This window comes from Babylonia areolata, chromosome 23, assembly GCF_041734735.1.
Source record: "Babylonia areolata isolate BAREFJ2019XMU chromosome 23, ASM4173473v1, whole genome shotgun sequence".
In the NCBI taxonomy this organism is placed as follows: domain Eukaryota; kingdom Metazoa; phylum Mollusca; class Gastropoda; order Neogastropoda; family Buccinidae; genus Babylonia; species Babylonia areolata.
The window spans coordinates 32,304,936-32,329,935 of record NC_134898.1 but is presented as its reverse complement, the minus strand read 5'-3'; the positions used below and the strand labels follow the sequence as shown (position 1 = coordinate 32,329,935).

At 42.9% G+C, this 25,000-nt stretch overlaps 1 protein-coding gene across 1 annotated transcript in view; it reads right to left on the bottom strand.

Moving 5' to 3' along the window:
- Positions 1-615: 615 nt before the first annotated feature.
- LOC143297924 (carboxylesterase 1E-like) overlaps positions 616-25,000 on the bottom strand; it is a 33,742-nt gene continuing 9,357 nt past the window's right edge. The window contains exons 2-7 of the mRNA XM_076610508.1: positions 18,657-18,801; positions 14,167-14,433; positions 10,847-11,024; positions 3,028-3,204; positions 1,393-2,093; positions 616-913 (exon numbers count right to left, since the gene is read on the bottom strand). Coding sequence (XP_076466623.1) covers positions 676-913; positions 1,393-2,093; positions 3,028-3,204; positions 10,847-11,024; positions 14,167-14,433; positions 18,657-18,801 — 1,706 coding nt within the window. The 3' untranslated portion in view covers positions 616-675. The remainder of the gene's footprint in view (positions 914-1,392; positions 2,094-3,027; positions 3,205-10,846; positions 11,025-14,166; positions 14,434-18,656; positions 18,802-25,000) is intronic.

The window sequence follows — 25,000 nt, the reverse complement described above, 5'->3', positions numbered from 1 at the left end:
GGACCTCAGCGTTCGTGACATGCTCAGTGTAAGATGATGCCTAGTAGCTTTCGGAAGCATGGCTTGGATCTTCTTCTGAAGGTTGGTTAAGTAAGAGATTCAATGTTTCGCAAGCATAGAAAAGCCTTGATTGAACCAGGCAACCAAGGGAGTAAACTTTTTGAATACACGTCTGTTAAGTTGTGTTCCAGTTGTGCCCCTTATGTCAACCGCCGCGCTTCGATTGACAACACTCTCGTTGATTCACAAGATTTCACATCTTTTCTTCTAAGATATCAACAGATGTAATGATGCACCAGACCAGAAGGAGCTTTAAAGGAAATGTATGTGTGTGTGTGTGTGAGTGTGTGTATGTGTGTGTATGTGTTTGTATGTGTATGTGTGTGTGCTTACATCCGTTCGTTTCGACACGTCCGAGAAGAAAACAAACAAAACAAAACGCAGGCAGAAAAAAAAGCAAATTAAAAACATACACAAAGAAAAAGAAAACAAACAAACACGGAGGTGTGTTTTTCGTTCGTCTGTCTAGAATGTTTCTATTTCTTTTATTGTTTGCTCTCCATCATTCCTATATAATTTTTTTTAAAAAAAAAAAGAAAAAAAGAAGAAAAGAAAACGGGAAAAAAATAAAATAAAATCGGAAAACCGGAAGAAGAACGAGAAAGATACAACCGCTCATCCAATCATCTGTTTGACACGGTCACACGTGTACGATGTCGAAGTTCCGTTTCCGTTGTTTCCGGCGGAAACGAGGCGCGGCACGAGCTGGTTCCAAAGGGCCATGTAGTCTGACCTGTAGTGGTCAGCCACGGCAGGCGTGGAGGACACGGACAGGTAGACTTGGCGATGGACATCGTACATTGGCCATGTATTGGGCCAGCCAGGGTCCAGTGCTACCGGCCTGACAGGATTTCTGGATAGAAGAAGAAGAAGAAATAAAATAGATAATCATTTAGCGCGGAAGAGAGCGAGAGAGACGGGGATTCTGGGGGGGAGGGAGTGTTAAAAAGAGAGAACGGGAGAGAGAGAGAGGGAGAGAAGAAGGGAGATTGAGAGACAGACAGACAGAGACAGAGAAAGAGACACAGAGGGAGAGAGACTAGGCGAGATTTGGACACGGACATATACCAAAATAGTAATAATAGGCATCCTTCAGTCTCGGAAGACTATGGAGATGCGCTCTATGTGTTTATTCTGGTACAGCGTCGGGTGTGGCTGGACAGTCCGACGCGGGAATGACAGTCCCTGTGGCAGAGGGCACAGATGAAGTCTCTCACACACACACACACACACACACACACACACACGCACGCACGCACGCACGCACGCACGCACGCACACACACACACACACACACACACACACACACACACAGTCTACATACATACATACCCTGACTTGGCGAAGTTGGTCAACAACTTGCGAAAGTTCAGCGCGACCTTGGCCTCCCTGGTGACCACGTGCGCGGGCATCCCATAGCGCTTCAGCCAGGGCCCGACCCCGTGGAAGGTGTAGTACAGGTCATCAGCGTGCCACATCCCCTCCAGCCCCTCACCCCTCGGAATCCCGGGGTAGTTGTCGAAAATGTACACGAACACCGGACTTCTCGAAGCGTTCAACCATTGCTCCAGAAAGAGGAACGTTGGAGCGACGTAGGCCTGGTCACCGAACTGATGGTAAAGCTCCTCAGCACTGATGGTGCTGGAGTTCGAGTCCTTGTACACGCAGGTCACCGCTTCCGAGGTCGTCTGGAAGGACGGGGAGTCGTCAGGGAGTGATTTGAACATCTGGGCCAGGACTTCAGGAAGGTATCGGTAGGTGAAGAACTCTGCGTCCCGGAGCTCGCTTTCGATGTTGGGGTCGATGAATGACGCTACTTTGAAGCGCCAGAGCTTCAGAAGACCGCCCTCGTTGTTATTGTTGCCCAGCATCAGACTCCCCGTGAAGGCGGGGGAGAGGGGGCGGGGGCTGCCGTCAGAGTGGTAGAGGTAGGGGACGAAGTCTCCGTCCTCCACGGGCGACCAGCCGAAGTCGATCAGTTGCCGGATGGCGTCGCCCCACAGTCTGCCCGAAGCCCCGGAGATCTGGATGGCCTGCGGTGTGACATAAAGGGTGCTTTTGAGTATTTTGAGTGCACACAGCCGCCTGTCCAGCCACGCCCGCGCGCGCTTGTGCACACACACACACACACACACACATACACACACACACACACACACACACACACACACACACACACACACACACCACATTCGCCCCGCGTGCATGTGCCAACACACACACACACACACACACACACACACACATGGTATGATACGTTTACGTTAATTCTTCTGTTCATATGGGGTAGATGGCCTAAAAAAACAACAACAAACAAACCTGAATAGACCACAACGGTACAACGCAACAAAACACAACACAACACAATCCATGCCAACGCAAATCAAAGTAACACGACACAACACGACACGACACGACACGACACAACGCAACGCAACGCAACGCAACCCAACGAAGCCCCTCCCAACCAAACCCATCTGATCCAGAACAGTGACACACAGGGTTTTAACCCATTCTACCCTAAGAAGCTTACAGCTTGAGCCCCTGTCATATTGATAAAAAAAAAAACATCAACAACAACAAAACACACACACACACACACACACACACACACACACACACACACACACAACAAAAAACAAACACACAAACAAACAAAACAACAACACGAAGATAATAAATTGAAATCACCCTGTTTTTCCTCTAATTGTGACAGTACAGGCGGGGGAGGGATGGGGAGGGAGAGGGAGGGGACACAATCCAGGCATACTGTAGAAGTCAGCTCCCTTTGTTTGCGGTCTGTGCAGAATTAATATGATGATTGTAGGAACGTGTACACCTTTTCTTTTCTTTTCTTTTTTAAAAAAAATAAAAATGAAACGAATTTTTTACGCCAGAGGGGACATAGCTTCGGACCGTTGGGCTGATAGTTATGAATGAGTTAAATCATTGCAATCGATACGCAACAGGACGCTGTCGGAGACACTGGACGAGATCCTTGTGGCTGTCTGTGGGGCAGTGGACAGCCCGGGCTAGTCGGACAGCCGTCTCCAAGGGTTTCCACTGTAGGGCTGTCGGGGACAGCGCTGTCCCGCTCTGTATGATGGCCCTTTGGAAGAGGTGTCCACTGTGTGGGGATATCACCTGTTAAAAAAGAAAGAAAGAAGAAAAAAAAAAGAAGTCACAGTGGACAATTAATATTAATGACGATGGTTGGTGGTGATGGTGATGATGATGAGGAGGAGGAGGAGGATGAAGGTAATGGTGGTGGTGGTGATGATGATGATGATGACGACGATTCTTCTTCTTCTTCTTGAGAGAGAGATAGAGACAGAGAAAGACAGAGACAGAGATGAGAAGCCGGAAAAAGTGAAACGGGAACAGCGTGTGGGCGAATCAGAACAGAGCAAAGAGTCAAATTCTCAAGACGCCGCTACTGTGGGTGGGCGGCATGACCGCACTGGTGGAAGAAACGGGACTCGAAATGACTGATCGGGGACGGGCGCAACATGCCGAGTGGTTAAAGCGTTGGGCTTTCAATCTGAAGATCCCGGATTCGAATCTCGGTTACAGCGCCTGGTGGGTAAAGGGTGGAGATTTTTTTTCCCCCGATCTCCCAGGTCAACATAATAATTTTTTTATGTGCAGACCTGCTTGTGCCTGAATCCCCTTCCGTATGTATATGCAAGCAGAAGATCAACTACGCACGTTAAAGATCCTGTAATCCATATCTGCTTTCAGTGGGTTATGGAAACAAAAAAAATACCCAGCATGCACACCCCCAAAAAAGGAGTGTGGCTGCCTACATGATGGGGTAATAAAAAAAAAAACAAAAAAACTGGTCATACACGTAAAAACCCACTCGTGTACATGCGAGTGAACGTGGGACTCGCAGCCCATGACCGAAGAAGAAGAAGAACACTGAGGCGGGGAGTTAAACCTGCTCCATTTAAAGTAAATAACTGAATACACATGATGTACAGGACCAAAGCCGTCAACACCAGGGTCCCGTCTCATCACCCCTCCAACCTACCACTACGTGACTGGCTCAGGGAACAACAGGCACTGCTCCACACGAGTGCACGCATGAAAAAGGCTGTGCCTGATGTGCCTGTTGTTGGGGAGGGAACCTCCAGGAGCATCCGAAACCTGTTCATGTCCTCCTCCCCTCCCCAAGTCATGCCTACGCAAGAATAGGCTGGGATGGTGAAATGTAACGACAGGTGCGTCATCTGTAGGAGGGCAAAGGTTTCTCTAGCAACACCACCGGAGAAATGTTCAGCATCAGACATAGCATGACCTGCAGGTCTTCAAACATCATATACCTGCTCTTCTGTCAGCAGTGTCGTGGGGCCCAGTATGTAGGAGAAACAAGAAATGCACTAAGAACACGTTTCTACCTCCACAGGACACACATCCTGCAGAACACCGGCACCCATGTCACCAGACATTTCAATGCAAAAGATCATTCACTGCGTGACATGAGGTACATGCCCATTGAGCAGGTCCTCACAGACAACCACGCTCACAGACACGCAGGGAGGGAAGATCAGCAAACTCAGGACGCTCTATCCTCAAGGCCTCAACACTCTCTAATTTGCAGGATAGGTCAGGGAGGGAGAGACAGGGAAAAAAGGCAGGGGGTAGGAGAAAAAAAAAAGGGGGGGGGGGGATGCGGGGGGAGGGGGGGGGGTGAAGGAAGGCAAACTACAGTCACTCTGAACATGACATCATTGTAGAAAAACGTCATCGTGGTGATGACGTGTTTCTATAATACGTCACTTTCAATCACAAGCATTGAGGAAGGCAAACGCCGAAATATTTGCATTCGGACAGTGTTGTTTTTGTTTTCTTTTATCTCTCTCTCTCTCTCTCTCTCTCTCTCTCTATATATATATATATATATATGTGTGTGTGTGTGTGTGTGTGTGTGTGTGTGTTATCTTCAGTTTAACGTCTATTCACTATAAGTGTTTTTAGACGGAAAGGAGTAAAGAAGTGGATAAAGGAAAGGGAATGCATGTGAATATTAGTGTAAAAAAAAAATTCATGTTATGTAACAGAGGAAAAGTATATTATAAGAAAAAGGTCTAAAGAGATTGTGGTGTGTATTGAATGAGGTGTCATGGGAAGGAGAATATGTATATGCATATCAACAAGTATTAACCTATAACAATGTAAATATAAATAACAACATTAATTATAACACATCAAAGGAGGATACCAACTGGACTGGAGTTTAAAATTTCCGAAAACATTCTAAGCAATGAATAATCATTCAAAATCTTTTCAGTGGCTAATGATATATTGGAAGAAAAGTCATCAACTACATCTTTAGGAATTAACGGTCTTATGCTCGGACAATGAATGAGTAGATGACTTACAGTTATTTGCTTACCGCATATACATTTTATATTTTTAGAAAATTTTGTACGAAAGGCATTTAAACGAAGTCTATACATTAGACTTGTAATTTGTCTTGAATGTGCTGCTGGTGTCAAATTTAGAAAATGTTTGGGATTAGCTGCATTCTTTGTGTTTACACAACATTGGTAATATTGATTATTTGAATCTATAAGTAATTTCTTAAATCGATTTCTAGAGACATTTTCTATACAACTAATGTATTCATGTAGATCTAACTGGATGTCAAGTTGTATTGCGCCTTCGAAATTACGTGCTGCTCTTCTAGCTGCTTGGTCTACCCACTCATTTGAAGATATTCCACAGTGCGAAGGTACCCAACAGAAAGTTAATTTAATGCCCTGTTTTGTCAGTTGGTGAATAATATGTTTTATTTCCATTGTCATCTCTATTCGCTTCTTTGAATTTGGAGATTCTATAGCTTTTAATACTGACTTCGAGTCTACACATAATAGAATTTCACTGACAGTTTTCGGAATGTCTGAAATATAATTTAAGGCCATAAGTATGGCTATAAGTTCAGCTGTGAAAATGGAATATTGTCTACCAATATAGTATAATTTTTCTAATCTAAATGAAGGAATTACAAAAGCCGCTCCTGAATTACCATCTTCTAGAACAGATCCGTCTGTGTATATTTTTAGATAATTAGAATATTGATTTTCTATATGGGAGAGCACTTCAGGTTTTAACAAAAATGGTGACTGGTTCTTGGATAAATCTGTATAATCCATGTCAAAGGTAGCTTTACACTGCTCCCATTCAGGGACTGGTGAAAAAGTAGGTATTTTTGCAATTTGCTTGTCTCTTGATTCCGTAACACTAATGATATCTGATGCAAATGTATTGATGGATGCCATAGACTGTATCGTCTTAGCTCGTTTAGCAAAATCTTTTTGTGAACTTAAATTAACTTCTTCTTTTGAAAAGGTTTCATATGCTAAAGATTTGATAACGAATTTCGCGGCTGAAGCTTTCCTTTGTTCATCAAGAGATAAAACACCTGCTTCTCTGTAGGTCCCTAAATTTGATGTAAGAACGGGCACACCTAGAGCAAGTTTATAAGCCTTACAATCGATGCTTTGCAGCTTCTTTAACAAATGCAGTGGAGCACTGAAAAATACCTCTTGAGCGTATGTCAAGCGTGAACGTACGAGAGAGGTTGCGAGAGATATCAACGCTTTGGTATCTTGCCCCCAGTGCTGTTTACAAATTATTTTAAGGAAATTTAGACCTTTTCTTGCTTTGTTTAGTATATAGTCAATATGATAATTCCACGAAAGCTTTGAAGAAATATAAACTCCCAAAAATTTAACATATTGTGTATATCTGATGATAGAACCATTTATTGTAAACACAGGGAGCTTTTCTGGGTCTGATCCTGTGTTAAATAGCATCATATTTGTTTTTTCTAAGGACAATGATAAGCCATTTTCCGTCATAAAGTTGCTGATTTTATCAAGTTCCCGCTGGTATATTTTCTTTATGTAATTCAGTGTCCTAGTAGGCGTTTTATTTTTCATTGTCACCTTCATCCATAAACAAATGTCATCAGCAAATTGAACCAAGACTGTATCTTTAGCTAGCTTGTTAGGTAGATCTGCTAATAATATATTGAATAAAATTGGCGAAATTACTGATCCTTGTGGTAACCCCATATGTAATTGTCTGGGGTTTGAGTAGGTATTTCCTATTCTTACTTGTATAAATCTATCTGATAAGAAACTTCTAATATAATCATACATGTTGCCTGTGATACCGATATTTTTCAGTTTATATAAAAGTCGAGCGTGCCACACTTGGTCGTATGCTTTTTTCACATCAAAAAAAGTCGTTAGTACGTTTTTTCGCCTTGCAAACTGTTGCTTTACCTGTGTAGTCAGTTTGACTAGATGTTCTGTGGAGGATCTACCTTTTCTGAAGCCAGCTTGGTTTACAGGAATTACACTATGCTTCTCACAATAATGAACAAGTCTTTTTAGAACAATTTTTTCCATTAGTTTGCATACATGCGATGTTAAGGCAATTGGTCGATAACTGTTTTTATCTGTTCTGCGTTTGCCCTGTTTGTGTATTGGGACAACAATTGATTGTTTCCATACAAGAGGAATGTCACCATCAGACCAACATTTCTTTAAAATAAAGTGTAAGAAATCAGTCAAATTTCCAGGCAAATGTCTCAACATTTCGTTTGAAATTCCGTCTAAACCAACTGCTGTTTTTTTTGCTGCTGAGATTTGAGAGACATTCCTTTATTTCATCTGGTGTTATTTCACTATTTATATATAGGTGATTTACGCTCTCTGAACCTTGGTATATTTCATTTTTCTCTTGGCTTTCTCTGAACTTTCTATTTTCTTCTGACAAACCAGTGATTCTACTGTGATTACCAAACATGTCAGCAAAAACTTCTGCCTTTTCAATATTTGAAGGTAGATCTGTATGGTCCAGTTTAATTGGGCATTGTGGTAAATATATTCCATTTTTCATTGATTTTAGTTTTTCCCATACCTTTTGCATATCTTTGTGATTGAAAACTTCATTTGTGCAGAAAGACGACCAGTACTGCCTTTTCGCTTGTGCGTTAACACTATTTGCTTTATTTTTAGCCTTTTTCATCTCTAAATGATTTGGGATGGATTGTACTTTTAAGTATATTTTGAATTTTGACTTCTTTTCTTTCTTTGCTGCTTCACAAGCCTCATTCCACCAGATATTACCAGAGTGCTTATGATCTTTAACCGATTTGTACTTGGGTATAGATTCATTTGCAGCTGTGATGACTACATTTGTAAATGTCGAATATAAACTGTTGATGTCTGTATCGTTTATGTTGCAAATTTGAAACGATGAAAGTAAACTTGTGAATTTATCCCAGTTCGCATGTCGGTAATTATATTTTGGGATCTTATCCTCGTTTGGATCTATTGACTGAGGCATTTTAGATTCAAGTCTTATTATAATAGGCAAATGATCACTATTAAGAGTGTCATCCAGTGTATTCCAGTCACATATTGGTGCCAGATCTGGTGAGATTAAAGTGAGATCTATGGCAGTTGCTCTATGACTTGGATTGTCTGGTATCCGTGTTATTCTGCCATCGTTAAGTAGGTATAAAGAAGTATCTACAATGTTTTCAATAAAACGATTGCTAGTGATCGACTGGCAGTCTTTCTCCCAAAATGGCGAGTGTGCATTGAAGTCTCCCGTGATGAGAACTTTTTTGTCATGGTCTGTCCGTAATGTTCGAATCCACTCTGTATTAAAGTCATTTGGACCCTGAGGTAGGTATACAGAAATGACAGTTAAGAGTGAAGAATTATACTGGACTTTTACAGCACAAGAATGAATATTTGGTATATCTGGTGGAACAGGGCTGGGGCATGGAGTGTACTTGACCCCTTCTCGAATGTATATAGCTATGCTGATTTTCTCATTGGTATCCACCTTCTGATGTAATGGCGGAAAGTAATAGTGATCAAATTTAGGAAGTTTATCTCGCTTTACATTTAGAGATTGAAGGGCTAGCAACTGGTAATTATGATTCGCCAGATGCTGCACTAAGTGATCACAGTTTGTACCAATAGATCGACAGTTCCACTGAAACACATTTAGGTTGTTGTTGACCGTCATTGCTCGAGAAAGTTCAGTGATTGTCTATTGTTGATCACAGTTCCAAAAAGTTAACTAATTTAACGCAACACAAAAAAATACATTAAACTATAATACCAAAAATAATAATAATAAAGGATTTTTTTTTTTTTTAAATATATATATATATAATAATAATAATAATAATCGGTAGGTTATGAATCAATATACTAAATGAGTATGTACTAATGATTATAGTGTTTAGAACAGAGATAAAATAGTCGAACAGTACACAGCAGAGCGTCCTGGTGTTCACGTGGGAATAAATCAGATCTGAACACAAGTGAAAGTTCTCCTGGTGATCAGTACAATGACCAGTCTATCAGGTTGCTGAATGGGTTGTACCACGTAGGCTGGTGGAAGGCGGGGTAGGCGTGGTGTTGATAGTGCTGCGCTGGTCGGGCAGGTCTCCTGGGGGTCTCCCACAGCAGGTCCCTGACAGCACGCCCCACGTTCCCTGCTAGTAGACTGGTCCCCTTCCTGGTGAGGTGCAACTTGTCCCGCAGGTGGTGATGTTTTATGTTGGTGTTTTCTATAAAGGTAATGTTCTTCACGTCATACAGATATGAAGTCAGCATGGCGTTATACAGTTGACGTTTCATTTCTGTTCGTTCGTCATTCACGACAGTAAGTTTACTTACAACGATTTTCGTTGTTGGATATTTTTTCGCCGTGTCCTTTAAGACGTGCACTAAAGATTTGCACGATTTTTCAGGATCAGCTGTTTTCAGGTCATTTATGCCACAATGGATGACCACTGCTTCGGGTTGTTGTCCCTCAGAGCCAAGTTCTTGTAGGCATTTTTGCACAGCACTCAATGTGGGGGTTCGTTTCTTTGATGCATGGAACCAATATGAGTGTCCAAGCCGATTTTTTTCTACGCCATTCATGACTGAATCGTGAAGAAGCAGGGTGTTCGGTAGTTCTTGCACGTTGTCATTTGATTTCTTTTTTGAGTTGAGAAGTTTCTTTTGTTTGGGTTTTGCGTCATTTATAGTGTCGTCAGTGGATGAGAATTTGACGTCATTTTTGGGCTTAGTTGTTTTTTCCACTCGATTCAGGCTTATTGCTTTTGCAGTCTTCCTACCTTTAGGCAACATGTGAACTTTCGATGTGGACAGCTGCTCTGGAGTGCCACAGGGATGCGATTTCACTGCCTCTGCGTATGTTGTTGGTGTTGCTGTTGAAAGGCAGGAGTCAGTTTGTGTCCCTGTGGTTTCCATGGGAACACTAGCCAATCTGTTGTTTTCAATTATTTTCTTTTGTTGCTCTACCGCACCTTCGAGCAGTGTGATGCGGTCACACAGCGTCAGAATCACTTCTCGTAATTCCGCAATGGCATCCGTACTCCCACACACCGCAGAAGTTGATGCCTTTATAGTGTCCGCGGTAGATTGCTCCACGGTCGGCGAAGGTGTTGCGCTCAGCCGTTGCCTGTCTCGCCGGTCGGACTCGGTTGGCATTGTTGCTGAACTGGATGCACCATCCACAGATGTCTCAGCATGCTGTTTTGCAGTTCGAGTCAGTGTCTTTCGCGTCGCAGTACCGCCGAAACTTCTGGTTCTCATTTTCCCCATCACCGAGAGAAACTTTCACAGCAGGCGAAATTTATCTGCCAGTAGGTTCCGCCATTTTGTTGTTGTGTTGTGTGTGTGTGTGTGTGTGTGTGTAAAACCAGACACAACCTCTCCGGATCAGTCTACCTGCTTACCTGGAACGACACGCTCTTGCCGCCGGCCGACTCCCCGAAGACGGTGATGGAGCCAGGGTCCCCCCCGAAGGCAGCGATGTTGTCCTTCACCCAGCGAAGGGCTACGTGCTGGTCCCACAGCCCGTAGTTCCCCGGGCTCTCCGCGTCTCCCGTGCTCAGGAAACCCAGCGCTGCCAGCCTGTGGGCAGACAGGTTTCACTTTCATACGCTTACTTCATACACCATCGTCGTCGTCTCGTTCGTCATTTATCAGATGGGTTTCCCCTTCTCTTCGACGAAGGCGGCAGTACGTCGCAGGTCCTCCAGTCCTCCGTAGAGCTTCCGGGCCGCTGGGATTGGGTCGGGCCAGGTTTTCTCTCGGAGCGCTTGGTGGAGCGGGCAGGACTGCAGCAGATGTTCTGTTGTCTGGCTGCCTGTTCTGCAGGGTCACTGCTCTATGTCGCCGATACGGAGTTTCGTGTATAGGTGGTGTTTCAGGCGGTTGTGGCCTGTCCTGAGCCTTGAAAATGGCTACCTGCTCTCGACGTGTCAGCAGGTAGTACGGGTCTGCTCTGTTGTGGCATGGATGCTGCTGCTTCTACTTGTTCTGCAGCTTGGCCTTAATGATGGTCCTGGATTCAGAGTAGCTGGTAGACCTGTCCATCTGCTCTTTCGTAGTGCCTTCCTTTGCCAGGGAGTCAGCAGTCTCGTTGCCAAGCACGTTGCAGTGGGAGGGAATCCACTGCAGGGTGACTGTGTGACTTGTGCAGAGGGAGGCGAGAGAGGAGGACAGATCGTATAGTTCTGGATCTCTGTTGGACCAAAGGGCCTGCAAAATGGACAGGGCGTCGGTAAGGAAGCAACGACGTAGGGGCTGACCTCGATGTGGGCTGCTGGTGTTTTCAAGGCTTCTGCTTCGGCTCTGTAATTGGCATACACCATCAATCTACCTACCTATCTATCTATCTATCTATCTATCTATCTATCTATCTATCAGTCTACCTATCTAGGAGTTCACACTCTCTTCGTGTCTTGGGCTTCGCTCCTTGTAGAAAGCACTGTGGTAAATACCGAGACCGGTAAAATATACAAAAATGCCAACAACAGTAGACTTGGCATGTCTTCAAAACTTGTAAATCTAAAAGCAGCAAAATGTCTCTGTATGAACAGCTTCTTCAGGCAAGGGCACTGAAGAAGCTGTTCATGCAGCAATATAAAGAAGCTAATAATGCGGCGAAAATTTGCTGCTTTTGAAATTACAAGCTATATATACATATTTGTGTGCGTGTATATATATAAACAGACACAATCTGTCTCCGTATCATCCTCATATATATATATTAGTTACCACTTCATTTATAATTTGTGACATGTTTTGTATATATGATTTCATTGGCGGTTTGCTCGTGTTAACTGATGGGGTATGTATGTGCGAAACGGTGTGTGTTGTGAATTCGTGTATGTGTACGTGTTTTGTTGGGGTTTTTTTTTCCTTCCTTTTTTGTCTATTTTATTTTCCAGATGGCTTGATGTAAAAAAAAAAAAAAAAAAAAAAAAAAAAAAAGAAAAAAAGCAGTTCTTGCTTATTCAGTTACCATCTTGAAATTTGAAAAAAAACAAAACAAAAACAAACAAAACAAAAAAAAAAACCTGACTTGACTTGACACCCTACATGTAGCTTATACGTTTACATGCCTGATCAGAAACCTTACCCCAACACTCGTTTAGTCAGGTCTTGAACGCGTGCACACACACACACACACACACACACACACACACACACACACATATATATATATATATATATATATATATATATATTTATATAAGAACTTTGCCAGAGGATAACAGCACTTTTGTTACCATGGGGGTCTTTTTTTCAGTGCGCCAAATGCGTGCTGCTTACACGGGACCTCGGCTTATGGTCTTCTCACCCGAATGACTATACGCTCAGTTTGATTTTCCAGTCAAACTCAGGAGAATGGGCAAAAGTGGTAATCGAACCCAGACCCTCACGGACACCGGCAGATGAGCACCTTAACCACTCCACCACCACCCACCACCCTTCCTTCCTCCTGCACAGACACACACGTGGGGTGGTGGCCTAGTGGTAACATGTCCACCTAGGAAGCGAGGAGAATCTGAGAGTACAGGATCGAATCCTACATTCGTCAGAATTTTCTTCCCCCTCCTCTAGACGTTGAGTGGTGGCCTGGACAATGGTCATTAGGTTAAGACGATAAACCGATTATGACAGAGTGAGTTACGAATGCCTGTGGCCAGAGGAAGAACGAGAAATATTATTTGTTCATTTAGAATACTTGTATGAATGTGAAAATGTTTTGCACGTGGTAAGTGTGGGTGAACCGTGAGCTGTGCATGTTCATGTGTGTGTGCGTATATGTATGTGCTGTAACGTCACTCTGAATGTATCAGAGCTCGGGTGAGGTACGTCTGTGAGACGGAGTGTGACCTTGACTGTTCCGAACATCAGGGCTCCATGTTGACCGGCCATAGAGTGGAGGGACCCCATGTGGAACTGGAATGTTCACTGAGGAGGAGGTGCCCGAGTTTCCCACGAGTGAGTGGGGTGGACATTGACACACGCTACTGTGAGTAGACGTAACAGGCCGGCCTAGGACTGAGTTCGATCCTGAGATTGGATCAAGATATTGTACACAGAGAAAATTGATTTCTGACAGTCAAGACATTTGTTCCTGTTTTTTTGGTTTTTTTTCTTACAAGATGAAAAGATTGAGTGGATGAAAAAAAAACCAAAACATTTTTCATTTTGTTTTAATAATTGTAACTGGCTCAGGGGAAAATTCCTTGTGTCTGATTTCTGTTTACTAAGAGAGTGAGAGACTGAAGACTGAAGCGAACTCGCTGTATATTTCTTTCATTATCCTGTCTGCCTCCTCACTCACTGAGTAACACCGAGGCCCCGTGTGCAGTAAGGTCTTAACGCACATAGAAGAAACCACGGCAAGAAAAAAGGTTTTTCTAGGGCAAGATGTAGCAAAATCCACTCAAGCTGTGATAATAGATACATCTGCAGGCAGAAAAAAAACAAAAACGGGTGACATCGCGCCATGGCAACGTGCTCTGCTTGGGGAGAGCAGCCAGAATTTTCATGAAAGAGAAATCTGTAGTGATAAAATCAATAAAACCAATGCAATACAATGCAATAGAGAAATTGAAACTTAGAGAAAATGATGATGCTAATCAGTTATATTTCCACCCCCACCTCATATTTCGCACCAATCTCTCTCTCTCTCTCTCTCTCTCTCTCTCTCTCTCTCTTACACACACACAGAGACATACACGGTGACACGACTCACCTGTAATTCATGGACACGACGATGACCTGTTGTTCAGCGGCGAGTGCCATCCCTGGAGGACTGCTGGAATTCCCCATGACAAAACCACCGCCGTGTATCCAGACCATGACAGACAATGGCGGCGTGGCCTCTGCTGGTAGCCACACATTGAGGTAGAGGCAGTCTTCACTCTGTCTTTCGTTAGGGATTGTCGAGAAGCATTCGGGTTTGTAAGTCGTGGCGTTGACCACCGTGGGTAGATAGTTTAAGGGCACGGTTTTCTGAAACCTTGGTGTATCGGGACATGACAAGACAAGACAGTTTCAATTTCAGCTTCAAGGGGGTGTCACTGCTTTGCAGACTGATCCATACATGCCACACCACGTCAGCTGTTTAAAGAAAAAACAGCAGATTCCAGACTAGAAGACAAGCTGAGATGAGAACAGTTGAGACGAGACAAGACGAGACAGGACAGATAAGAAAAAAAAAAAAAAAATCTTCATCACTGATGGAAATAGAGAAGTCAGAATCATGCCTATTTTTAAGTACAACCCTCACACGGAAATTCTGAAACCTGGTTTTAAACAAAAATAATATTCAATAAGAAAAGTAAAGATATACGTATAAACGGCAGAGTAAGAACAAGCAAACGCTTACATTATGCATGAGTATGTGATACATTTTTTTTGTCGGTTTAGTCTGAATGAGAATGTTTTCCAGTTGATTATTAATAACAGTCACTAACGTCAATGTTTCTTTCTTTAAGCAGCCATAGCCATGATTATACTCAGAGGTATGACAGCAAATGTAGCTGGTAGTATGACAGATGAGATGAAAGAGGGGGTGCGGGGGGGTGGGGTGGGGGAGGCTGGTGGTAGTGGTGGATGGTGATGGTGGTAGTGTGTTTGAGTCATTGGGAAGAGAAACAAATGTCATTGTGTTTTCGTTGTTGTTGTTGTTTGTTTGTTGTTGTTGTTTGGTGTGTGTGTGTGTGTGTGTGTGTGTGTGTGTGTGTGTGTGTGTGTGTGTGTGTGTTATTGTTGTTGTTGTTGTTGTTGTTTCTGTGTGTGTGTGTGTGTGTGTGTGTGTGTGTGTGTGTGTGTGAAGGATGCATCATGTATCTATCGTGTGTGTGTGTGTGAGTGTGTGTCTGTGTTTGTGTGTCTGTCTCTGTGTCTGTGCGTGTGTGTGTCTTCCAGTTGGTTATAGATTTTCATTATTCGTATCATGAATATCTTATCATTGTCAACATCACGAACAGAGCATGAGAGCTGCAGCAGGTGATGGTTCACACAAGCACTGATAAACATCCATGCATAGACGCAAAATAAAATTCTTACTTTCATGCGCACGCACACACAGACACACACAGACACACACACACACACACACACACACACTCTCTCTCTCTCTCTCTCTCTCTCTCACACACACACACACACTCTCTCACACACACACACGCACACACGCACACACGCACACACACGCACACACGCATACACGCATACACACACGGTATACACACACATGCACACACACTCACATACTCACAGAGATACAAGCGCACACACTCACTCACACACACACACACACGCACGCATACACACGCACACATGCACACATGTACACGCACACACATCACACATTTACACAGACTTGCACACACACTCATAAACACACAGATATGCAAGCATACATCCATACATTCATACATACAGAACACACACAGACACATACATATATACATACATACAATGTCAGAGACATCGAAACAGAGACAGAACCAGTGACAGAAAGAAACACACACACACACACACACACACACACACACACACACACACACACACACACACACACACACACACACACACACACACACACACACACACACAAACACGCATAGTAACGGTGGTGGTGATGGTGGTGGGTTACGATGGTAAGAACAGAAACATCTGACTTTTATTTTTGTCGTTATTGTTTATTTGTGAATGGTATTATTATCAGAATTCCCTCTGATTCTTTGTAGATGTAATAAATTGATTTGTCAATTTATTACTTAACTCTTTCCTGTTTTTTTTTCTATCAAATAATTGTTTGTACTCACACCTACCAATTGCAAATACTTGATTCTCAATGATTGACGATTAATTCTAAATAATCTTCCAACATTTATCTTCTTCATCTTACACCCAAGATCGAAGCAACCACCCGATCTCTTGTTTATGTTTGTGTTGTGTCATACATGCAAAGCAATATTTCATACATCCACTGAATATATTCAGGCATCGTTCAAATCAACAACTATTAAATTCAATGTGGAGTTTCAAGAGGATTTCTGGTAAAGACAAAATGTTAGCGTCAATCCATACATGCTTCTCACTAACCTTGTGATCTATATATCAAAATAATACTAATGCTATTTTCATTTTCAAAAGGAAAAACATCTTTAACATAACTGAATACAGAATACTTTATTTTTTGAATAAGAGAAATTCTGTTGTTGTGTTAACACATAAGCAGTGCACGAAAGTCACAGTCATTTAACATGTAAAAGCCATAAGATGCCCAGGGCAACCAATGCATATAATCTATTATCACAGTAGGCAGCAACAGCAACAGCAACAACAACAACAACGACAGCGACGACGACGACGACGAAACTCTTAAAGGGTAACTTTGAGTAAATAATGCGTACACCATCACAGCCGTACACGTGCAAGGAAGGGTGTGCCAGTTGCTCATTCGTTTTTCGGTTTTATCTGTTGATGAGCATTTGTCTTTTTAAATGTTATTATTATTATCTTACTGAATATTCTCCTTTTTATAATGACTGAAACGTACGCATACGAGCGCGCGCACGCACGCTCAACGCGCAGGCACACACACGCGTGCGCACGCACAAAACGATGCATGCGTACGCACGGACACACACGCAACACACACACAGTTGTTACACTCTGAAACATAATGTAATAGTATCTTACCCACATGTTTTTCTTTTTACACAATAATTGATGTGTGCATGGTGATAAGTGAAGGGTGTGTCAGTTGTTTGTTTTTACCCTCTTTATTTTTGCTGACGGGCATTTTATTTTAAGTGAGCCTTAAAAAAATCTGGTTTTGGTTGAAGCAGATAATAAAGTATTTTGAACTGAATTAAATTGAATATAAATCACAGATAAAGGATAGGCATATGACAGCATACCAAAACTACAGGCACGTGATCATAGTAAAATTGTTCGTCTGTATACAACGCAAACGAATCATACTCCAGTGAAAGTAAGTCAGTTGAATATATGAAGAAGGTCATTAACACTACATCCCGATTCAGACATATATTTTATGTATGTTGCCTGCTAGGTTCATCTTTACATAAACCATACATTACGCACAAGTCTAATGCAGTGCACATTCTTCTTCTTCTTCGTTCGTGGGCTGCAACTCCCACGTTCACTCGTATGCACACGAGTGGGCTTTTACGTGTATGACCGTTTTTACCCCGCCATGTAGGCAGCCATACTCCGCTTTCGGGGGTGTGCATGCTGGGTATGTTCTCAGTTGTTTCCATAACCCACCGAACGCTGACATGGATTACAGGATCTTTAACGTGCGTATTTGATCTTCTGCTTGCATATACACACGAAGGGGGTTCAGGCACTAGCAGGTCTGCACATGTGTTGACCTAGGAGATCGTAAAAATCTCCACCCTTTACCCACCAGGCGCCGTCACCGTGATTCGAACCCGGGACTCTCAGATTGAAAGTCCAACGCTTTAACCACTCGGCTATTGCGCCCGTCATGCAGTGCACATGATCCACAGCATTTTCCCATAATTATTTAAATGATGGTCCTTGGAACGTCGTTTGGAGCTGTTTGTCACGCTTTTATATTGATCGTCAGCAGTATTACAATTATAATAAACTTGAAGTACATTTGACCTTCTACTATTAACCCTTCTTTCACCGCCAAGTCAATTTAGAGTGCAAAATTCCCTTGTGCAAAAGCACAGAAAATATTGATGTCTAAGAATAGCTGGGGATTCCCCCTGTGATGTACACAAGATATGGCCTATCCTACCACCCAACATTAAGAACAGTAGGTTCATGGATAGCAGACCCATGATCTGGTCACCCTTCAGTGACATGGGTCCTTTACCTTGTTTCTGCATAACTGCAACACATAACATAATATATAGCCAGAACAACGTCCACCAAACATTCAACCAACTAAATTAATTCCATTATCATTGTCAAAATAAGAGTAACAAGAGAGACAAGGCCTCCAAGACTCACTTGTAATAAACACTTTTTCTTCGCCTGCCGACAGTTCAACTTTTATGTCAGGGCACTCATTGCATGGACTTAAAACCAATGCGCGCGCGCGCGCACACACACACACACACACACACACACACACACACACACACACACACACACACACAGATGTATGTATAGAGAAAGAAAATAAGAGAGAAACAAAGAAACACACAGAGAGAAAGGGGGACAGAGTACCGTAACTGGCCGACAGGGGGAGTAGCATACGGGATCCCCAAGAAAGCAGACACCGACCCCAATGGCCCTAGCGGCAGGTGCAGACCGACGACACGTGATCCGTTCAGCATGACTTCAGGGCCCACACTGGCCACCCCTCGGATGGCTGGACACACGGACAGATGGGCACAGTGACACACATTTCAACTGGACATTAAAGGTCAATTTTTTTTTTAACTTTATATATATATATATATATATATATATATATATATATATATATATATATATATTTTTTTTTTTTTTTTTTTTTTTTTTTTTTTTTTTTTAACTCACTGAGTACGTCCAGTTCTCTCTTCTCCTCTACACAGACCCTTCGGATGTCCAGTGGGTGTCTGAATGACCCAAACTTTAGCTTCCGTCGTCAGAATTGTGGTATTCTTTATCAACATTCACCTCTTCAGTATAAGAGCCTTCCGCTTGCAATATTTTGATGATGGCAACTGGGGTGAAACGCTGTTAACGTCGTCTCTTTCGCCGTTCGTATGGAGAGAGTTAAGGTCTCATAGCCGAAGGCTTGTATCAGTGGACTATCATTTAGATATTCGACGAAAGAATGTCCAATAGTCAGTTTTCTTTCTTTCATTTTATTTTTTACGACTTCAATGTATTTTTGAGAAACTGTTATTATCAATACATGGACCTGCAGGAGTTCTTTTAAAAATCATTTCGTTAGGTTTGAATGAAAGTTTGACCCGTTTCGGTAGTTGCACTGTTCAAGTTACTTCCCTTACCTCCAAAAGGGAGTTTCCAGGTGGTTTCCTTTACATGAATATGGTTTATGACGGATCCAAGTTGAGAGAGAGAAAGAGAGAGAGAGAGAGGGAGGGAGAGAGAGACGCTTTGACACTTTAATGACATTGACCATGACGTCCTTATGACATGGATGAATGCGTCAACATACTTTCATTACATCACAAACCATTATGATAAACGAATGAAACTAAACGAAGTCCTTTCTTTGAAGAAAAATGGTAGCAGCCAACAGTTTCAGTTTCAGTTTCAGTAGCTCAAGGAGGCGTCACTGCGTTCGGACAAATCCATACACGCTACACCACATCTGCCAAGCAGATGACTGACCAGCAGCGTAACCCAACGCGCTAAGTCAGGCCTTGAGAAAAAAAAATATAGATAAGCTTACATAAATAAATAATAATTATGATATAAAAAGGTAGTATTAATGAAAATAATAAAATAATAATAATAATAATAATAATAAATAAATAATTAAATAAGACAACAATAATGATAAATAAGTAAATAAATGTAAAACATGAAGACACACATTCACACATACACCCACACATGCATATCAGATATACACCAAACACGCAGTTTCACAGATATGAAAGCACAGTCAAATACATATAAAGGTACATACACGTACAGCAGCCAGCAGGCCACCCAACACAGTATGATAACTCTGTTCATTCATCTATCAATGTACCATGCAACACATTCCAACACTGGCTGAAGAAGAAAATTGTCAAACCTATCTGACCACGTAATTAGTATCTGTTTGTAGTGCTTTTTGCCTAATCTTCATAGCTTCTGATACAAAGTTTGCCACCAAGAGAGAGAGAGAGAGAGAGAGAGAGAGAGAGAGAGCAATCACTCATATTATCCATGGTCAATCTAGAAAGAAAGAAGAAAAGTGCTCATACCACCAAACATCGCCAACGCCCATAGGAGCGAGGCAACCAAGTGACGTAAAGGTAACATTTTCGTTGTCAGACCTAACTTCGATTTCCAAACTGTTTCGCGAAATAAATGACTTGGGCAGTGTGTGCCACTGAGGTTTTTATAGTTTTGCAAGTGCCTTATCACTTCAAGATACATGCCATGTGATATTTTGTAAATAAAGTGTGCATGTCCCAATGTATACGCGAGAGACGATAACGGTGTCGATAACTGTGTGCATGCGTGCTGTTCTGTTGTTTTGTCTGTGGGAGAAACGTGGTTGTGTGCATGTGAGGGAGAAGCTTTTGAGTGTGTGGGTGTGTGAATAGTGAGATGTGTTTGTTGCAAGTCGAAGTATGAGGGGCTGGTTGAACTGCGTTGTCATTTGCTCTCTGGACGGGAAAAAGAAAACAAGATCTCCGGAGAGGAGAAAACAGGAAAGAGAGGAGAAGATACAGAGAGGAAAGAGAGAATGACAAGACATTAGTCCTTTGTGGTAAATGTATCTTTTCCGTTCGTTTTGTGAGGGATAATTAAGTAAATATAGTATAAAAATTAACATAAAAATATAAATAAATGTACAAGCGTTGAAACGTAATTATTTTCAAAAGGGCTGGAGAAGAAATTTACAGACGGTAAGTTTTCTGACTGGGAAGTTGGTCCTCAGTGCTAATGGAAAAGCCAAAGAGGAAGAAGAACCAGTTCTTGCAAATCAAGCAACTCGTACAGAAGAGGCTGCGTGAGATGAAGAACACCTGGTGGGAGAGAAAGTCTGAAGAGCTTCAGTCCGCTGCTGATGCTCACGACATGAAGACCTTCCATGATGGTCTCCGAGCTGTGTATGGGCCGAGAGTCACAGGATCAGCCCTTGTCCGAGCCTCGGACCAGACCACCCTCCTGACAGACAAGAAAGACATCTTTGCCCGCTGGGCAGAGCACTTCAACACCCTCCTCAACAGGGACCGTATCTGACGAGGTAATTGCAACCCCACCCACAGCTACCAGTCAATGACTCGCTAGCTGCCCCTCCCACCAAGGCCGAGACCCGTCAGGAAAAGCACCAGGAGCGGATGGAATCCAGGCTGACATCTAGAAGTATGGAGGCGAGGTGCTGACAGACAGGCTGACCGCCCTGTTCCAGTCTATCTGGGAGAGAGGGGAGGTCGCCCAGGATTTCAAGGATGCTTCAATTGTCCATATTTACAAACGGAAGGGAGACAAAACATCCTGCGATAACCACCGTGGAATCTCTCTCCTCTGCATCGCCGGCAAGATCTTCGCCCGCATCATACTGAACAGACTGGTTGACAATGTCTCCAACACAGTCATCCCTGAAGCACAGTGCGGCTTCCGCTCAGGCAGGGGAACATGTGACATGGTGTTTGCCGTTCGCCAGATGCAAGAGAAGTGCCGTGAGCAGAACAAGGAGCTCAGTTTCAGTAGCTCAAGGAAGCGTCACTGCGTTCGGACAAATCCATATACGCTACACCACATCTGCCAAGCAGATGCCTGACCAGCAGCGTAACCCAACGCGCTTAGAGCTGAGTTGCAAGTTCAGAGTCAGTCTAAGTTACGTGGTCAACCTTTTCCTCTTATTATTACCGAGGAAGCTGTTCTCAGGAATCATGATATAAACGCAACAGTCACATATAGGTCACTAAGAACCAAATCTGAATTTTTGCCTTTTGGTGACATGACTAGCTTGGAAGTTAATAATCGGAGAGACAGAGACAGACAGACAGACAGAGAGACACAGACAGAGACAGAGACAGACAGACAGACAAACAGACAGAGACAATGACAGAGAGACATAGAGCGAATGATTTCATTAATGAGGGAAGTGGAAAAGGTAGGCAATGGCATAGATGTTCTTTAACATCCAACCTTCAGGGTGAAGAGATTATGAAATCAAAAATATCAACAAAAATAAAATTACAATGGGTCAGAGAGACAGCAGAGAAAATGCAACCTGTATGTGAAGATGGTTTTTGGTGGTTTTGGGGTGTCTTTTCTTGTTGTTTGGTTGTGGGTTGTTTGTTTTTTTTTCTTGTTTTTTTTTGCAATGGGTCCACATTCTGAACAGGATCTGCACGCACACACACACGCACGCACGCACACACGCACACACACACGCACGCACGCACACACACACACACACACACGCGCGCACGCACGCACACACACACAGACACACACACGCGCACGCACGCACACACACACACACACATACGCACGCACACACACACACACGCACGCACGCACGCACGCACACACACACACACACACACACACACACACACACACACACACACACGAAGAGAGAGAGAGAGAGAAAAACACAACGCACATGTGACAGACAGTCATGCCCATCCCTCAACCGTGAAATGCCACAAATCCAACCCTTTCCACCCGCTCCGCCCACCTCATCCCCATCCACACAAACACACACAATGACGCATAAAAATCATGTGAGGTTCACGAACAAATGTTTAACTCACCACTCGGCAGATTTAAACAGTCGTCATCAGTTCTTACGAGGTAAACAGTAAACCGGATAGAGATTCTGTCCTTCTTTTTTTTTTTTTCTTTTTTTTTTCTGGCGTCAAGACATGACCCTGTACTCTCATGAAGTTGTGCTCCATGCAACTCGCATTCATCATATTCAGGATGTTGACACACGAAGCTCACGAACAGAAAAGAAACTGCGGAAATTGCACTGCGGCCATCTTGGGGCAAGTGGTCAGTTGATTAATTATCATTGTTGTTGTTGTCTTCAGTTTAACGTCTTTCCACTTGAAGTGATATTAGACGAAAAAAAAAACAAAAAAAAAACCAAAAACAAAAAAAAAACCCGTGGGGGTAGGGGCTGTGAGAGGGGGAGGGGTAAAAGTGTGTGTGTATGTGTGGAAGGTGAATAGGGAGAGACAACACTAGGAAAAATGGAAACGTTATAAACGCCAACATCAAACAACTATAACATCTATAACAAATGTCCTATAGGACTATGCAGCAAACCCTCTGCAATAACAAATTAGCATTCGGGAACTGAGAACTGGGGAGTTGTACGTTCGAGTCTAGGCCCCAGAGATGACTCGTAGTTTCCCCATTTATCTCGTTGCAGTCAGTGGGTTGAACTGTTTTGTGTGTTGCATTGCATGGTATGGTTTGGTATGGTATGGTGTGGTATGGTATGGTATGGTATGGTATGGTATGGTATGGTATGGTATGGTATGGTATGGTATGGTGTGGTATGGTGTGGTATGGTATGGTATGGTATGGTATGATATGGTATGGTTTGGTATGGTATGGTATGGTTTGGTGTGGTATGGTATGGTATGGTATGGTATGGTGTGGTATGGCATGGTATGGCATGATATGGTATGGTTTGGTGTGGTATGGTATAGTATGGTATGGTATGGTATGGTATGGTATGGTATGGTATGGCATGATATGGTATGGTTTGGTGTGGTATGGTATAGTATGGTATGGTATGGTATGGTTTGGTGTGGTATGGTATGGTATGGTATAGTATGGTATGGTGTGGTTTGGTATGGTATGGTATGGTGTGGTGTGGTGTGGTGTGGTATGATATGGTATGGTTTGGTATGATTTGGTATGGTATAGTATGGTATGGTATGGTATGGTTTGGTATGGTATGGTATGGTTTGGTATGGTATGGTGTGGTGTGGTGTGGTGTGGTGTGGTATGGTATGGTATGGTATGGTATGGTATGGTTTGGTTTAGTTTGGTATGGTATGGTATGGTATGGTATGGTATGGTGTGGTGTGGTGTGGTGTGGTATGGTATGGTATGGTATGGTTTGGTATGATTTGGTATGGTATAGTATGGTTTGGTATGGTGTGGTTTGGTGTGGTATGGTGTGGCATGGTATGGTATGGTATTGTATGGTATGGTATGGTATGGTATGGTATGGTATGGTATGGTTTGGTATGGTATGGTGTGGTGTGGTGTGGTGTGGTGTGGTATGGTTTGGTATGGTATGGTATGGTGTGGTATGGTATGGTATGGTATGGTATGGTATGGTCTGTATTGCATGATGTTGTGTTGTGTTGTATTATATTGTAATACTCCTTCCTTGTTTGCCACAACAAATTTCTCTGCGTAAAATCCGGGCTGCTCTCCTCTTGGAGAATGCGTGGCATCAGTGCAGCTTCATCTTTTATTTATTTTTTTATTTTTATTTTTTTATTTTTTTTTATCAGTCTGCAAGTGTATTTGTTTAACTCTGAAAGTGGGGATTTTTTGTTGGTTCTTTTTTTTTTTTTTTATCAACGGAATGTTGCCAGGGACAACCGTTTTGTTGCCGTGAGTTCTTTGACGTGCGTGAGGTGTATAAAACTACACACGGGGACCTCGGATCATCGAATAACTTGCTTCTAGACCACCATTCAAGGTGAAGTGCAGGGAGTGGCGGGGAGGGGGAGAGGGGGGGTGTGGAGGGAGAGGGGATTTCTTTTTGGTGAGGGATTCGAACCCCATGTGTGCTCAGATTCTCCCGCTTCCTTGGCGGACGCTTTACTCGCTGGGCCATCACTTCACACTACTGCACGGATGTTGACAGAGCAACAACAAGCAAAGAGCTTCCATCATGCACAAGCATGTGA